Source organism: Oncorhynchus gorbuscha, linkage group LG19 (genome assembly GCF_021184085.1).
Source record: "Oncorhynchus gorbuscha isolate QuinsamMale2020 ecotype Even-year linkage group LG19, OgorEven_v1.0, whole genome shotgun sequence".
In the NCBI taxonomy this organism is placed as follows: Eukaryota; Metazoa; Chordata; class Actinopteri; order Salmoniformes; family Salmonidae; genus Oncorhynchus; species Oncorhynchus gorbuscha.
In genome coordinates, this window is record NC_060191.1 from 9580036 (window position 1) to 9597954 (window position 17919).

General features: G+C 43.3%; 1 protein-coding gene across 3 annotated transcripts in view; it reads left to right on the top strand.

Annotated features, from left to right (window-relative positions):
* The window catches only part of LOC124005299 (histone-lysine N-methyltransferase 2A-like), an 80488-nt gene that overhangs the window by 17163 nt on the left and 45406 nt on the right, over positions 1-17919 (top strand). For 2 of the 3 annotated variants that reach the window (XM_046314428.1, XM_046314430.1), the window contains exons 3-14: positions 2565-6884; positions 7070-7263; positions 7477-7590; positions 7815-7977; positions 8122-8356; positions 8467-8765; positions 10867-10970; positions 11596-11706; positions 12221-12334; positions 12521-12670; positions 13013-13223; positions 13359-13472. In XM_046314428.1, the coding sequence (XP_046170384.1) occupies positions 2565-6884; positions 7070-7263; positions 7477-7590; positions 7815-7977; positions 8122-8356; positions 8467-8765; positions 10867-10970; positions 11596-11706; positions 12221-12334; positions 12521-12670; positions 13013-13223; positions 13359-13472 (6129 nt within the window). The remainder of the gene's footprint in view (positions 1-2564; positions 6885-7069; positions 7264-7476; positions 7591-7814; positions 7978-8121; positions 8357-8466; positions 8766-10866; positions 10971-11595; positions 11707-12220; positions 12335-12520; positions 12671-13012; positions 13224-13358; positions 13473-17919) is intronic. The other variant, XM_046314429.1, reaches the window with a different exon arrangement.

Sequence of the window (17919 nt, forward strand, 5' to 3'; positions counted from 1 at the left end):
AACAACCCGAAACACACAGCCAGGGCAACTAAGGAGTGACTCCATAAGAAGCATCTCAAGGTGCTGGAGTGGCCTAGCCAGTCTCCAGACCTGAACCCAATAAAAAATCTCTGGAGGGAGCTGAAAGTCGGTTTTGCCCAGTGACAGCACCGAAACCTGAAGGATCTGGGGAAGGTCTGTATGGAGGAGTGGGCCAAAATCCCTGCTGCAGTATGTGCAAACCTGGTCAAGAATTACAGGAAATGTCTGATCTCTGTAATTGCAAACAAAGGTTTCTGTACCAAATATTAAGTTCTGCTTTTCTGATGTATCAAATACTTATGTCATGCAATAAAATGCAAATTAATTACTTAAAAATCATACAACTTGATTTTCTGGATTTTCACAGTTGAAGTGTACCTATGATAACAATTACTGACCTCTACATGCTTTGTAAGTAGAAAAACCTGCAAAATCAAATACTTGTTCTCCCCACTGTACATACATACAGTTGAAGTCGGAAGTTTATATACTTGGAGTCATTAAAACTTGATTTTCAACCACTCCACAAATTTCTTGTTTACAAACTGTAGTTTTGGCAAGTCAGTTAGGACATCTACTTTGCATTTTCATGTCATTTTTACAACAATTGTTTACAGACAGATTATTTCACTTATAACTCACTGTATCACAATTCCAGTAGGTCAGAAGTTAACATACACTAAGTTGACTGTGCCTTTAAACAGCTTGGAAAATTCCAGAAAATAATGTCATGGCTTTAGAAGCTTCTGATAGACTAATTGACATAATTTGAGTCAATTTGGTGTACCTATGGATGTATTTCAAGGCCTCCCTTAAATCTTAGTGCCTCTTTGCCTGACATCATGGAAATCAGCCAAGACCCCAGAATTAAAAAATGTTGACCTCCACAAGCCTGGTTCATCCTTGGGAGCAATTTCCAAATGCCTGAAGGTACCACGCTCATCTGTACAAACATTAGTACGCAAGTATAAACACCACAGGACCACGCAGCCGTCATACCACTGAGGAAGGAGATTCGTTCTGTCTCCTAGAGATGAACGTACTTTGGCGCAAATCAATCCCAGAACAACAGCAAAGGACCGTGTGAAGATGCTGGAGGAATCAGGTATAAAGTGTCTGTATCCACACTAAAACAAGTCCTATGTCATCATAACATGAAAGGCCACTCAGCAAGGAGGAAGCCACTACTCCAAAACCGCCTTAAAAACGCCAGACTACGGTTTGCAACTGCACATGGGGACAAAGATCCTACTTTTTGGAGAAATGTCCTCTGGTCTGATGAAACAAAAAATTGAACTGTTTGGCCATAATGACCATTGTTATGTTTGGAGGAAAAAAGGGGAGGCTTGCCAGCCAAAGGACACCATCCCAACCTTGAAGCATGGAGGTGGCATCATCATGTTGTGGGGGTGATTTGCTGAAGGAGGGACTGGTGCACTTCACAAAATAGATGGCATCACGAGGAAGGACAATTATGTGGATATATTGATGCAACATCTCAAGATGTCAGTCAGTGAGTTAAAGCTTGATAGCAAATGGGTCTTCCAAATGGACAATGACCCCAAGCATACTTCCAAAGTTGTGGCAAAATGGCTTAAGGACAACAAAGTCAAGGTATTGGAGTGGCCATCACAAAGCCCTGACCTCAATCCTATAGAAAATGTGTGGGCAGAACTGAAAAAGTGTGCGAGCAAGGAGGCCTACAAAACTGACTCAGTTACACCAGCTCTGTCAGAAGGAATGGGCCAAAATTCACCCAACTTATTGTGGAAGCTTGTGGAAGGCTACCAAAACAACATTTGATCCAAGTTAAACAATTTAAAGGCAATGCTACCAAATGCTAATTGAGTGCATGTAAACTTTTGACGAACTGGGAATGTGATGAAAGAAATAAAAGGTGAAATAAATCATTCTCTACTATTATTCTAACATTTCCCATTCTTAAAATAAAGTGGTGATCATAACTGACCTAAAACAGGGAATTTGTACTAGGATTAATTGTCAGAAATTGTGAAAAACTGAGTTTAAATGTTGCTTACCAAGACGACATTTGAAGGTAAATGAGTGGCCTAGTTACAGTTTTGACTTAAATCTGCTTTAAAATCTATGGCAAGACATGGCCATTTTCATCTTGCTATGATCAACAACCAACTTGACATCTTGAAGAATTCTAAAAAGAGTAATGTGCAGATATTGTACATTCCAGTGGTGCAATGCTCTTAGACTCACCCATAAAGACTCACAGCTGTAATCACTGCCAAAGGTGATTGACATGTATTTACTCAGGGGTGTGACTAGTTATGTAAATTCGATTTCTGTTTTTAATTTGCAATAAATTAGCTATCTTTTTATTTTTTCATGTTTTCACTTTGTCATTATGGGGTATTGTGTAGATGGGTGAGAAATTTAATTTTAAACCATTTTGAATTCAGGCTGTTATGCAACAAATGTGGAATAAGACCAGGGGTATGAATACTTTCTGAAGGGATTGTATATCAGCTTAGATATGATAGTAATTTCCTCTTGTTATTTTCCTCCATAAGGTGAAACTGTCCAAACAAAATCAAAAAGGATACGAGAGAAGCCATCCCTTGTAGTCACCCCAAAGGAGACAGAGGTGTCTCCAACTCCTGAAGAAGATGCACCATCTTCACAAGAGGTCCATTGTGCAATTCCTCCTGATGCAGTGCCTTCCAATGATGGTAGGAAGGGTTCAAAAAACAAGCACTCAAACCCAGCAAAGGAGAAGCGTCCTGCGAAAAACGGAGCGGCTTTAACTCCAAGGATTACCATCAAGTTGGTGGCCAAGAAGACGGTAAGAAAGGAAAAGGGAGGACATCTAAAATCTGTGGAGAAGTTGAAGGTAAAAGGATTGCATTTTCAATCAAAAGCTAATGATGTCAAAGGTGACCAGATCTCCAGTGCCCATGTCAAATTAAAGACCGAGACACAAGCTGATGAGGCACAGCATCTGAATGGCACTGAGGATGAGGGAGGCGGAGGAGCCATACCAGCAAGGAGGCGTGGTAGATCTGCCTCCAAGATCACTGAACCCTGTGTTCGAAGTGGGGCCAAAGTTGGGGAGGTTGATGACCAAAAATCAGAGGGGGGTAGAAAATCAACAGGCAAACAGGACATTGCACTGGAAAGTGGAAATGCGGCGCCAAAAACAGACATTAAGAAATTCAAACGGAAAGAAAGAACCACAGAGGTAAGCACTGAAGTCAATAAACTGGTGATCCGGAGAAGAAGTAGAACTACTAATCCACCCTCCGAAACACATGAAGGCCTTGTAACAGAATCAAAAAACCAGAGCAATGAAAAAGTATGTCTGGCAGAGTCTTTGTTAGAGGTTTCAAGAATAGAGGAAGCCAAACCACCACCCAGAAAGAGTAAGCGTAAACAAAGCAAGGCACATCAAGCAGAGAAGATGGTCACAGAAATCCATGTTCCATTAGCCACAGAACCTAAAAAGCCAATTGTTGAATCCAATGACGGTCTGGCTTTTAAAAATGACGATGACATTATCGGGATTCCATGTTTTAAGCTGATTAAAATCAGAAACCCCAAATTGGAAGGCTCATCTCGGTCTGATAGTAAAGGCTCCTCTCGTAAGAAGAAACGAAGCAAGTTTGTGTGGACACTTACATTAGTTAAGGGGAAAATAAAGGACACCCAAGTGCAGGGCTCTGGAAATACTGTCAAAGGAACAGAGAAGCAGCGGAGTACCGCTGAATTAGACAAAGAATTTCTTTTTGAACCCAGTGTGATCAAGAGTGTAGAGAACCCTGAAGAGAAAGAGGCCACGAGTTTCACCACTTCCAGAGATGCTGAGCACACCCATAATGAGAAGTCTTCCAAGAAGAAGATTAAGGAGACTTTGTCTCTTGAGGAAAAGTCCTCTCTTCATGTTGAAGTGGGACAGGTAATGCAACCACATCCAGAGGAGGCCACTCAAACTGACTGTGGTGATACTGTGGCAAAGGTTGTTCCACCCCTTCAGATAAAAAAGGTCTCCTCACCCGGCAAACCTAAACGCTCAAAACCATCATTCCTGATCCATCAAACTAGTCCTGCGCCTGAAGAAAAAAAGATACTGGTGAACACAAAAGATTCCATTGAAATTCTGGAGGAAAATGTTTTTTTATCAGACACAAATGCTGTGCCAACTCACAAAGCAAGGAGGAGAAGACTGGCGAAGATGTCTACACCACGGAAGAAGCGTGGAAGTCATAAACCCTGGACAACCCACAAACACAAGCTTCAATCAAGTCCAAATGTGGAACATCCATCTGATGTACCTGCCAGTGAAGCAGAACCACAGATCAATGAGGTTTTGAAGACAGACAAGGTGGAAACCTCAGTCTCTAAACCTAGAAGGAGAAGAAGTTCGAGTGTTCCAGTTAGAAAGAGGCCAGGGAAGACACAGATGTTACCTGAACCCACTGAATCTCCAAACACAGAGTTAGCTCCATCTGAACCACAGACAGAGGTCTCCACATTGTCTGTCTCTAAACCTAGGAGAAGAAATTCTACCATTTCAATAAGAAATAAGTCAAAGATACCAACATCATCTGAAACTCCAATCACAGAGATGGCTCCATTTGAACCACAGACTGAGGAGGTCTCCACATTGTCTGCTGTCTCTAAACCTAGAAGAACTTCTAGCCTTTCAATAAGAAAGAAGTCAAGAAAGACACCAACATCATCTGAAACTCCAATCACAGAGATGGCTCCATTTGAACCACAGACTGAGGAGGTCTCCACATTGTCTGTTGTCTCTAAACCTAGAAGAACTTCTAGCCTTTCAATAAGAAAGAAGTCAAGAAAGACACCAACATCATCTGAAACTCAAATCACAGAGATGGCTCCATTTGAACCACAGACTGAGGAGGTCTCCACATTGTCTGTTGTCTCTAAACCTAGAAGAACTTCTAGCCTTTCAATAAAAAAGAAGTCAAGAAAGACACCAACATCATCTGAAACTCCAATCACAGAGATGGCTCCATTTGAACCACAGACTGAGGAGGTCTCCACATTGTCTGTTGTCTCTAAACCTAGAAGAGCTTCTAGCCTTTCAATAAGAAAGAAGTCAAGAAAGACACCAACATCATCTGAAACTCCAATCACAGAGATGGCTCCATTTGAACCACAGACTGATGTCTCCACATTGTCTGTTGTCTCTAAACCTAGAAGAGCTTCTAGCCTTTCAATAAGAAAGAAGTCAAGAAAGACACCAACATCATCTGAAACTCCAATCACAGAGATGGCCCCATTTGAACCACAGACAGAGGAGATCTCCACATTGTCTGTTGTCTCTAAATCTAGAAGGAGAAGAAATTTGAGCCTTTCAATTAGAAAGAAGTCAAAGAGATCAACATCATCTGCAACTCCAAACATAGAAGTAGCCCGATCTGAACCTTTGACTTTGGCTGACACTCAACCAGTGGTAAAGGTGGATCAAGAGACCCAGTCAATAGAGAGTGGAAAGGTGCTGCTGTTGGAGCCCCCTGTTATTGAAAAGACAGAACCACGCCGTCATAGAAGTCTGTTCAAACATGGCAAAAAGAAGCGAAGAGCCTTGATTGGACAGAGGCAGAAACAAAGGCAGAGGCCAAGAGGGAGAAAGAGTGATGAGAGTAATTCACCTGAAAGTAAGGTTCCTGAAAATGTTGAAGAGGTAGACCTAAAGGAAGTTTTCTCCCCAGAGGCTGCTTCCATACCTGCAAGATCTAAACTCATTGGCATCCTCAAGTCCAAGTACAGAAGGAAAAAGGTCCCCAATTCACGCCTTCAGTTCCTTGGTACCAAAAGACCAAGAGCCAGGCCTAAAACTCTGTCTAAGCAGGTAGAAATGGATCTCGCCCAGCACATTTTGGAGGAGCAGGATATACAAGACACGGTGGATGATGAACCACAGTCTGATGCTTTTGATGAACAGCATGGTAAATCAAAGTACCTTAAAAACATAAAGCACTTCATCATGCCTGTTGTCAGTGTCCGGTCCTCACGGGTGATCAAGACTCCACAAAGGTTTATGGATGATGCTGGCATGTCCGTTTTGCCCCGTAGAAACTCCCCGAAGAAAGGCCAACTATTCGGCTTACACCCACGCACGGGAAGGAAACGAGAAGATGGCACATGTGGAGAGCTTACTCCTGATCTGCCTGTCGACGAGGAAGAATTTCTAAATGAGGCGCAGTTGGATGTCGATATGTTCTCAACTCAGGAACTCGAACAGGAAACCACTGATGTGAGTGACTGCTTATCCTCCGGAAAGCAGTCTGGAAAGAGGAAGTCCCTTTTGAGGAATCCCAGTTTCAAGTGGCATGTGCCAGGAGAGTCTGGTGAGGAGGTATATACGCTGGACAAAACTCTACAGAGCAAGTATGAGACTTTACTTTTATCCAAAGAATTCCAAATTGCTTCTGACCAATCAACCGATCCCCAGGAGGTTCAGAAAAAAAGGCCCTGCAGGTTCAACAAGCAAACATCTCACCTAAATATGTACAAGCGACTGAAGAAGCTGCAACCAGGACTTCCCAAAAAGAGAAGAAAAAATGTGATGACAGATGGTGTTTGCAATACTCTTCAATCTTCTGTTCATATGCTAGCGGAAGGTCTGGATGATGAAGTCAAGAGCATCTGTCTAAAGAAACATACAACAATCACAGCTCCAAGCAAACCCAAATCAAAGCAAGGCAAATCCAAGCTCAAGATTGAGGACCTTGATAGCCCTGGGGTTGTGCGAAAAGTCTCTGTGTGTGTTCACACTATGAACTCAAAGTTCTTAACATTTCAATATGGAGAACATGAGGAGTTGACAGAGGAAGACAAAACAAATGCTGAGAATGTTATTGCAGGTAAGCAAAGATTAATCAATTAATGCTGATAGTTGTTTAACAGCTTGCTTGATAAATAACTGCACATAATGTAAACCTGGTATTTTTGTTTATTTGTTACTTGGTTTAATGTCTCTGAGTATGTTTTTACTGCTTAAACTACCCTGGAAAGTAGTGACATACTTTATGGTCTTCCTCTGTCCCAGAAGCAGGAAAGCTTGAGCCACAGGAACTGCATCTGAACATGATCGCTGAGCCTGACTGTGCTGCTGCTGAGGAGAAAGGAGCCACCCAGAGAGTTCGCTTCACAGGGGCCAATAAGAGGATGTTCAATCTGCTCAAGAAAGCCAAGGTCCAGCTCAACAAGATCGACCAGCAGAAACAACTGAAGTCTTCAGGGGTAATAATTGGGCCACTCATAAAAAGAATACACTTCAAATTTGCCATGCAGACAGTTGTTGTTTTTCAGTAAACATCATGCATGATGGGACTTATTTCTGATACAGAATATGTCATTGTTATTAAATAGGATGATATCCATTAACACCAATATTGTGATATCTCTGGAGAGCTTCCTGTGTAAGCCCATAGTGATGAAAAATGTTACCTGCAGCTTCTATCAGGGCCTGCTGGCTCCAGAGATGCAGCAGGGAAGAGACAAAGGAGGAAACCGAAAGAGCAGCTTGAGCCTGTTGCCTCAAACATGACTGACCCTCCCCTGTCACAGGTATGGGCATATGAACACAATCCTGGTCTGTGCTGTTCTCTGCATGTTCTATCTTAAGTTTCTCTCACTTTTTAATGTGTTTGAATGTTTCTTTGTCTCTTACTTAATAAAGTATCAGTATGTTGTTTCTTCCTCACTAAGACCCACCTTTTCTGGTCATAAATACATTTTTCATTGTGATGAAACAGCATCCCTCCCTGTCCCCCCTCTCTCCTTGTTAACAGGAGTTCCGCAGAGCGGGGGGTCCACGCATCAAGCATGTGTGCCGTGCAGCAGCTGTGGTGTTGGGCCAGCCTCGTGCACTGGTGCCCGAAGACATGATCCCCAGACTCAGTGCGCTGCCTCTGCATGAGAGAACTGGCATATCCCCCTCTGGAAAGAACCACGGTAGAGCCTCAAGCTTTCAAAACTGATTATCAATACAAATCTCTCAACAAACATTTTTAAGTGATATGAGTTCTGGTCTTTCCACACAACTTTCTTTGACTTTCCTATGAAAGATATCTTAATTATATACCTTATCTATTGAAGGTGGTCAGTCTCTCTCTGGGCCAGACAGCCCTGGGCTGCCAGACCAAAAGGTTACAACGGTCAGGAAGTCGGGAGCAGGTTTTGCTAAACAAAAGAGCCTTGGACCTTTTGGGCTCCGCTCTCGGAGGTGTGGGATCTGCAAGGGCTGCAACCATGAGGAGGACTGTGGCGAGTGCATGAACTGCCTGGACAAACCCAAGTTTGGAGGGCCCAATACGAAGCGACAGTGCTGCATGTAAGTGTACTGCTCATCAGAATTCCAAAGGTGACCAACTCGCATATATGCTATTGAATTATATAGATTGAATAGACAACTAAATGACCCATTTTTTCTCTCTCCATAAGATATAAAAGATGTGATCAGATTGAAGACAGAAAAGCACGTCGTTTGAGTGGCAAGTTCCCTGGAGGTCCTGGGAATCGCAGGCGGCACTCCCTCAGCATGGGTCGGTCTAGTAATGAGGAAGTTGATGGGATGGAGGTGCGGGACAGCCAGAGCCCATCTGTGAGGAAGCAGCCGCGGCGCTGTGTGAAGCCGCGCTCCTACTTTGACCTGCTGGACTATGACTCCGACCTGGAGATCACTGTGGGCTCCAACTCTGCCTCTCCCGGCCGGAGGAGAGGCCACGGCCCACGCATCCAAGGTAGTAATGTAACATTATTGGGAAGTGATCATAGAAAGGGATTTTACTCTATTTAATATTGTCAGATCTTCTGGAACAGGTATTCCAAAACTGGGGCACGTGCAATGCCGTCGGGAGTATGCCAAATAAAAATGTGATTCACATTGAACTTTCTTTTTTTTCTCCACATTTTCAAACAGTCCATTTTAGTAAGGCCTGCGTCCATAGAGACGTATACCAGCTCTACTGGTAGTACTGCTACTACCAGCAGTTCTGCACCTGTTTGACTACACAAGTTGTGTTGCTTCCACAAGCACATCCAATGCTAGCATCAGTAATTTTACATTTGTTGTTAGCCCAGCTAGCATGGACACTGACAGTTGTGAATCTGATGCAGCCGAAGAGCTACCGTCCCCTAACCCAGGAAAGCACCAAACAGACAGGGACATTGGACCATCGAAAAGGCACAAATATGATGAGAACTCCATTGATTTGGGGTTCACTTATATTGGGAGTAGTACCTTTCCTCAGCCACAGTGTATTATATGCAAAAGTACTATCTCACAACTTGATGAAACCTTCACTCTTGCACAGACATTTAGAAACAAAACATACCAATTTGAAAAATAAGCCATGGGAGTTTTTTCAGAGAGAATTAAGATGACTTTCGAGTAGTAAGACATGTTTAAAATCAACAGATACCATTAATAGGAATGGGCTAGAAGCGTCTTATATGGTGAGCTACCGAGTGGCTTGGACAGGCAAGCCCCATACTATTGTGGAGGACTTAATTCTTCCTGCTGGCATGGATATGGCTGGGACAATGCTGTGGGAAAAGGCCCAAAAAATGATAAAGACAATGCCTTCATCAAACAACACTGTTTCACAACGCATCAGTGACATGGCAGAACATGATAGGGAGACATAGTGGAGTGGTAGCGCGTGCAAGCAGTTGTTCTCGGCAGTGTACGCCGCTTGGGTACACTGCAGCATCCACCGAGAGGCTCTTGCTGCCAAGGGAATGCCTGAAAGCTTGAAAGATGTTTTGCAGACTACAGTTTCTACAACATACTTGTGTGCGCTGGTTATCAAGGGGCAAAGTATTGACACGAGCTTAATGTTTTTTTTACTGCCCATAATTTTCACTTGTCTGAACGCTTGCATGATGATGAGTTTCTCACACGTCTGGCCTATCCGGGTGATGTTTATTCTAGCCTGAATGATACGAATCTAGGATTACAGGGACTCTCCACAACTATATTCAATGTGTGGGACAAACACACAGGTCTTTCCATCATTGTATGATCTTTTGTGTGCAAATGAACTCAAGCTTACGGACAATGTCAATTGTGATCTAGTGAAGCACCTGAGTGAGTTGGGTGTGCAATTACGCAAGTACTTTCCTGAAACGGATGACACAAATAATTGGATTCGTTATCCCTTTCATGCCCTGCCTCCAGTCCACTTACTGATATCTGAAGAAGAGTAATTGAAATTGCTACAAGCGGTTCTGTGTAAATTAAATTTAATCAGAAGCCACTGCCATATTTCTGGATTGGGCTGCGCTCAGAGTATTCTGCCTTGGCAAAAAATTCCACGTACCTATGTGAGAGTGGATTCTCGGCCCTCACTAGCATGAAAACGAAATGCAGGCAGCGACTGTATGGAAAATGATTTAAGACAGACTCCAATACAACCCACCATTTCAGAGTTATGGGTATCCATCCAAGCACACCCTTCTTTCTCATTAACCTGTGGTGAGTTATTCACATTTTTTGATGATGTAAGATGGTTAAATAAAGATCCAAACGATTTATTATTATTTGTGCCATGGTCCTATAAGAGCTCTTATAGGACCAAAACTCACACTCATTAATACATGTATCGTATAGTGTGTGTGTGGCAGGCTTACAATGGTGGCAACATTTGAGAGTTCGCTGACCCTGGTGCTAGAGAGGGTACGCAGCTGGAGGTTGAATGTCTGAAGGGGTACGGGACTACAAAAAGATTGGGAACCACTGTTCTAGAAGATCCCGTTCATAGCTGTGAGGTAATGCATTAACTCTGAAGTGTTAACACTGTATGTCTAATCACCACTGCAATGGTTTCTTTTTGTCTTCAGACTTTGTCTCTCTGGATGGATTCCTGGGAGATCTATCGGATGACGGTTTGAGACATCGCAGGCTGCACCACCGAGTTCCTCCGTGTCGCCGTAAAACTGACAAGGTAAAGAATCACAACAGGGCTGCTGCTCTGATGCCACTGAGCAGGCGGTGCAAGAATTGAATGTTTCTGGGTCTCCTAGGTGAATAACACAAAGGATCTGCACACACCCCCCTCTCTCCAATCTCTGTCTTTCCACTTACTTCGTCTTCTCTCTGCTGCACCTCATGGTGGGATACCCTGTCCTCTCTTCCTTCTCTCTCCTCTCATTCTGAGTTAAGCTGCTGCTTGCTTATAGGTGCTCGTGGCAGATAACGCTAGTGCTCTTTTGCTTTGGCCTCAGCAGTCCCACCCTTCACAGGCACAGCAGAAGCAGACAGGCCTGTGGAGCGGTGGTGTCTACACCTGGCTGGACGATGACCACCAGGGAGAGAGAGAGTCAGAGGGGCTGTCGGCGGAGCAGCTACTGCTGCAGATGACGCAGTCGCCCCCACACTTACAGTCAGACCTGGAGCTATCCTCCTCCTACCCCGAGGACCAAGGGTCTCCCCTGCGCCTGCTATCCCACACTGGGGCCACCCCGGGGTGGCCAAGGGCCAGGGTGATGGTGGGGGGTGAGAGGGGAAGAATGTTGGTGGAGGCGGGGTGGGGACGAGCCTATTTTTATGCTTCGTCGTATTTTTCCCAGAATCCTATGGAACAGATGCCACCTAGCGTCCTGGCCGCCCTGGCCAATGGATTTGACCAGAGGGAGAGGGAGCCCTCCGAGCCTACCCACAAGATCGGTGTGGACTTCAAGGTCAGTTGCTTTTCCTTGACTCTTGTAGCTCTGGTTTTAGAGATCTCATTTACCAGGTATACCCGTGGTATACGGCTGTCAGCCATTCAGCATTCAGGGCTTGAACCACCCAGTTTTAATGGCCAATATACCAGAAATCCCTGAGGTGCCTTATTGCTAAGATAAACCATTACTAACATAAATATAACAGTAAATAAGTTGTTTTGCATCATACCTGTGATATATTGTATGCTAAATACACGGCAAGATTGCCTATCCGCACCCAGGACCCAAACTACTCAGTTTATAACCATGATTAAATTAGCCATTATCATCATCAGGTTTTGTCTTTGGTTTGGTTTATTTCTGTAATACCCTTATCTATCCACTGGATGTCAGTGTTCTTCTACATCAAGAGTCCAAAAGGCTGTCGTTTCCCATCTCTGTATCTCCCACGCCTGTGTCTGACTCTGTCCTGCGGGCCTCAGTATGAGAGGTGAAAGCTGTGTCTAAGCCTCCCCTGTCTGCCATGCAGGAGGACTGTGACCTCCAGAATGTATGGATGATGGGAGGCCTGAGTATCCTGACCTCTGTACCCATCATGCCCCCCTGTGTCTGCCTGCTGTGTGCCAGTAAAGGACAACAAGAAGTAAAAGCTCACAACATGGCTCTGTTATTACAATGTCCATTGGAGGAATGTCTTTTTCAAAACTGCTATTTGCCGTATGATGTTTTGACATTTATAATGTTTTTGTCAATGTATGGCCATGATGGATCTTTTGAATCTGCATTGGAAAGTCTTAAAACTGCAGACCGTTGCCTCTTCCTATCCTAGCAAATGCTGTACTGCCAGGTGTGCTGTGATCCCTTCCACTGGTTTTGCCTTGAGCCAATGGAGCGGCCCTCCGAGGAGAACAAGGAGAACTGGTGCTGTCGCCGCTGCAAGTGCTGCCATATATGTGGCAGAAAAAACAAGCACTCCAAGGTATGGGTGCACGCAAGGCCCCAGTCACTTGTTTCACCTGAGGACTGAACCACCTGGTCACTAGTTTTTAGGCTATATCCAGGGTCTATAGTTTTCCGCTTCAATGAGAGTCAATGAACGAAGTAGACCAGATCTAGCTGATATTGCATTGATGCCTATAGGAGAGGAACTTACTTTATTACATTAGAACTGACATTTTGTTCAATAATTCACACTCATGCCGTAAACAATCTTCATATATCCACCATCTTTGGTTTTCACTGATCAAGAAAAAACTGTGACATTAGTGTTGCCACCAATCTATGTGTAACTGTAACACTGTATCTCTCTGGTGTTCCTCAGCCTCTGCTGGAGTGTGACAAATGTCAGAACTGTTATCACCCTTCATGCCTGGGGCCTAACTACCCCAAACCCAACAGAAGGAGGAAGGCCTGGGTGTGTATGACGTGCATCAGGTGTAAAAGCTGTGGGGTTACACCAGGGAAGAGTTGGGACACTGAGTGGAACCACGATAAAGGACTCTGTCCAGACTGCACCAAGCTCCACGACCAAGGTAAGATGAAGTGAACGCTTTGGGGAAGTCGATCTGCAAACACAAATGTTAAAACATGATAAAAGACAAGCTCATTTATTTGATTTCACTATTCATATGGAAATGGCAGGATATTGACGATATCACTTTCTAAAGGCAACTACTGTCCGATCTGCTTCAAGTGCTATGAGGACAGTGACTACGACAGTCAGATGATGCAGTGTGCCACCTGTAACCACTGGGTCCATGCCAAGTGTGAGGACCTGACAGGTGAGTCTTCCAGTGTTACGCCCAACTTATGCTGTGTAACGGGCTCCCATGCTCAGCCGTACTTTTCACAGGGATGCCAACTCGTCACTTTTCCGTGATATTTGCCTTTTGATCTCAGAATACAGAAGGTCATCCATGTGAGTCATGTAGATCTGACAAAAAGTGCGTAGATGTAGTGTATCACTCATTGAGTTATAACGTCGAGGCTCCAACAGATCTTCTCCCTGTGTGATCACTACCGACTGTACAGAATGCATCCCTACCCTCTGTGTCCTACAAATAGAATACCAGGGTTTAGATCGTGATGTCAGATATGTCATATCAGAACGAGTGCTTCATCCAATATCACGTGTGACAGCTGTGAGCAGCCAGCTGCGTCCCACTAACAAGCCATTATCCTGCTCAGCGGCATCTCTCCATCAGTTTTTTTCTGCACATCTCTCACTTTTAAAATGCTATTTAGCCGTGATGGCGAGCTGGCGTGTGCAGATAGTGATGTGGTTTGTGTTACATTTCTTTAAAAAATTGGAGCTGCTCGCAGTGCAAGGGAAGTAGATACATATTACTCTGTATTATGATACTTGGTCTGGTAGCACATCCTTAGTAAAGTGTTGGTGTGGTGACAACCCCACTCTGAAAATAGGCACATTTTCTTGCAGTTTACATAGATTTTGTTGTGTGTTTCTGTAGGAAGAATTTCTGTCACTTTTTTTAGGCCCTCACCAGTTTGCATCCCTGCTTTCACAATAGAGAACATACACTGAGGGTACAACACATTGGAAACACCTGCTCTTTCCTTGACAGCTTGACCAGGTGAATCCAGTTGAGAGCTATGAGCCTGTATGAATGTTACCTTCAATCAGTGTAGATGAAGGGGAGGAGACAAGTTAAAGAAGGATTTTTTTTATTTTATCCTTGAGACATAGATTGTGCATGTGTGCTATTCAGAGGGTGAATGGGCAAGACAAAATATTTCAGTGCCTTTGAATGGGTTTTAGTAGTAGGTACCAGGCACACTGGATTTGAGTGTCAAGAACTGCAAAGCTGCTGGGCTTTTCACAAGTTTCCTGTGTGTGTTGTTAGGTTATAATTCTCAGAGTCAAACTAAATGGATAATATGAGAGCTTAAACAAGTTTATTCTTCCCAGAGGGTCAATACAGCTGCATTCAGACAAAACATGTCTCCACCAACAGAAGTATATATGCTCCAATTTAAATGCAATCCTCCTTCTCTGCAATCCTCCTTCTCTCCAACCCTTACATCTGTTATGTTTCGACATGAAGACGAAGTGATGGGGTAATAAACTGTTCCTTCTCCCTTAAGGTGACCTGACCTCAACCCCCTTGATGCCTATTCCAAAGCTCTCCACCCGTATCACCTATAGCAATCGTGATTGCCTCCTTCTACACAGCATATTACAAAGCCATCTGGCTCCTACAGATAACCATTAACTTCTGATATAAAAACCAGTCTCTATCAATCCTCAGATACTATCGTATTACTTTTGTTCCATCATGTCTCTAGTATAACAATGTTCCAAGTTTAACCTGTCTAGGACAATGTTCCAAGGTTAACCTGCCTAGGTTCCGCTAGCGGAACCCCCCCCCCCCCCCCCCGTAAAAGCCAATGAAAGTGCAGGGCGCCAAATTCAAAATGACAAAAATCTCATAATTAAACTTCCTCAAGCATACAAGTATTTTACACCATAAAAATATAATTCTCGTTAATCCAGCCACAATGTCTGATTTCAAAAAGGATTTTCAGCGAAAGCACCACAAACGATTATGTTAGGTCACCACCAAGCCGCAGAAAAGCACAGCCATTTTTCCAGCCAAAGAGAGGAGTCACAAAAAGCAGAAATAGAGATAAAATGAATCACTAACCTTCGATGATCTTCATCAGATGACACTCATAGGACTTCATGTTACACAATACATGTATGTTTTGTTTGATAAAGTTCATATTTAAATAAAAGAATCGGAGTTTACATTGGCGCGTTACGTTCAGTAGTTCTAAAACATGCAGTGATTGTGCAGAGAGCAACGTCAAATTACAGAAATACTCATAAACATCAAACTTAATGCAACCGTGGTGTCAGATTTCAAAAAACTTTACGGAGAAAGCAAACCATGCAATAATCTGAGTAGAGCCTTTAGACAACAAAGCAGCCAAAAAGATACCTGCCATATTGGGTAGTCAACATTAGTCAGAAATAGCATTTTAAATATTCACTTACCTTTGATGATCTTCATCAGAATGCACTCCCTGGAATCCCAGTTCCACCATAAATGTTTGATTTGTTCGATTATGTCCATCATTTATGTCCAAATATCTTCTTTTGTTAGGGCGTTTGGTAAACAAATCCAAAAGCGCGTTCAGGTCGAGCCAAACGTCAGACAAAAAGTTATGTTACAGCCCGTAGAAACATGCCAAACTAAGTATGGAATCAATCTTTAGGATGTCTTTAACATAAAACTTCATTAATGTTCCAACCGGACAATTCCTTTGTCTGTACAAATGAAGTGGAACGTAGATACCTTTCACGTGAGCGCCAGACCGAGGCTGTGGCACTCTGCCAGACCACTCACTCAAATAGCTCTTATGAGCCCCTCCGTTAGAGTAGAATCCTCAAAACAGTTTGTAAATACTGTTGACATCTATTGGAAGCCTTGGGAAGTGAAACATAACTAATATCCCACTGTGTCTTCAATGGGGGCTAAGTTGAAAAACTACAAACCTCAGATTTCCCACTTTCTGGTTTGATTTTTGTCTCAGGTTTTTGCCTGCCATATGAGTTCTGTTATACTCGCAGACATCATTCAAACAGTTTTAGAAACTTAAGAATGTTTTCTATCCAAATTTACTAAGTATATGCATATTCTAGCTTTTATGGCTGAGTAGCAGGCAGCTTAATCTGGGCATGTTTTTCATCCAAGCTAGTCAAATACTGCCTCCTATCCCAAAGAAGTTAAGAAGTCAGAACCCAGAATCTAACAGTCCCTTGTATTGAACATATTACTCCATACTGTTCAACAATACATACACTTGGAAATTACTTTTAAATGGACAAACAATAAAAAATAAAACATGATTAACATTCACAGTTTGGCTTATGGCCTCTGTTCTACACTCTTATTTCTGTCTCATCACACAACAGAATTCCATTCCAGCTGAAGCTGTTGGCTTTCTCTACTTCAGCTGGAGCTGCTTTTCCACTTTTTCTTTCTCGTTCTTAAGAGAGTGATAGCACAAGACTTGGAAAGCCGAAAATAAACACAAAACAACAGCATTAACAATGTGTTAAGCTATGCATAATTATATATGCATGAAAAACAAAGTCTGAGACCATGACAATTCCCACTCTCTCTCTTCATCTGACTCTATGCCTCTAGGATACTTTTCTGCTGGATTCCACAAAATTGAAAGCCCTAAAAAGCCTCCTCATGCTTTCGCCCAGTCTTCCCCTTTCCCGGCCCTAGGTTCTGAGAGGTGTTCCCAAGCCATGTCATTTTCACTTTGTTCCCCATCTCCTCCATTGGGGAACAAATCAACGCTACATCCTCTTGAGGTAACTCAGCACTGTATAGACTTTTCCGATAATGCCTTCAAAATGTTGTTTAGAGTACAATTACCCCACCATCTATCCTTTCATATGATGCATTAACCAATAAAGCAGCTAACCCAACCCAACTATGATGTTTAAAGTAGCTCCCTGACCCAACCCATCTACATGTCTACAGTGGAATCTAGTCTCTCTCTCTCTTTCTCTCTTTAGCTCTGCTTCCTCTGTCATGGCGTCTTCAAGTTCACCCATTATGCAGTTGGACCTCACTTCCTGTGAGATCTGTGAACCCACCGAGGAGAGACATGCCGATCTTTACCGCTACATGTGCTGTAAGGAGTACTGTGCGTAGACCAGACCAACACTGTCCCAACACCTCTGCCTGGTGTATCTTGATGTACACTCAATCTCCAGAATTCAGCCCGTGCCCTTGGTTATCTCCTGCTTCTCATGTGCTGCTTTTTCCTGAGGATATACACACTGCAACACATTGGTTATTTCCTGACAACATAGACTCCCCCTTATGGCAAGATCACTAATTTATTCCATTTGAATAACAGCCCCCGGTACGCCCATCAGTCTCCCAGTTACCAGCTACCCAGCCATTTGGCATGAGTCCTCATAAACTGATATCCCAACAATGCTACTAAAGTAACCCCTGCTACTACTAACATGGCCCATGACTATAGCCTCCTTCAATTACTGTCCCTACAGCGACTGCCGTGAGAATAACTACTGTATGTAATCTGTCAAGTGTTCGCCTGTTAAAAATTGGGAAAGAGATTAATGAGTTGGAAAAATATCCAACCTAACAAAACTGAATCACGTGTTTCCTGAAAGTTTACCTTATTGTCTGAAATGCCACCACTATCTTTTCTACTCTT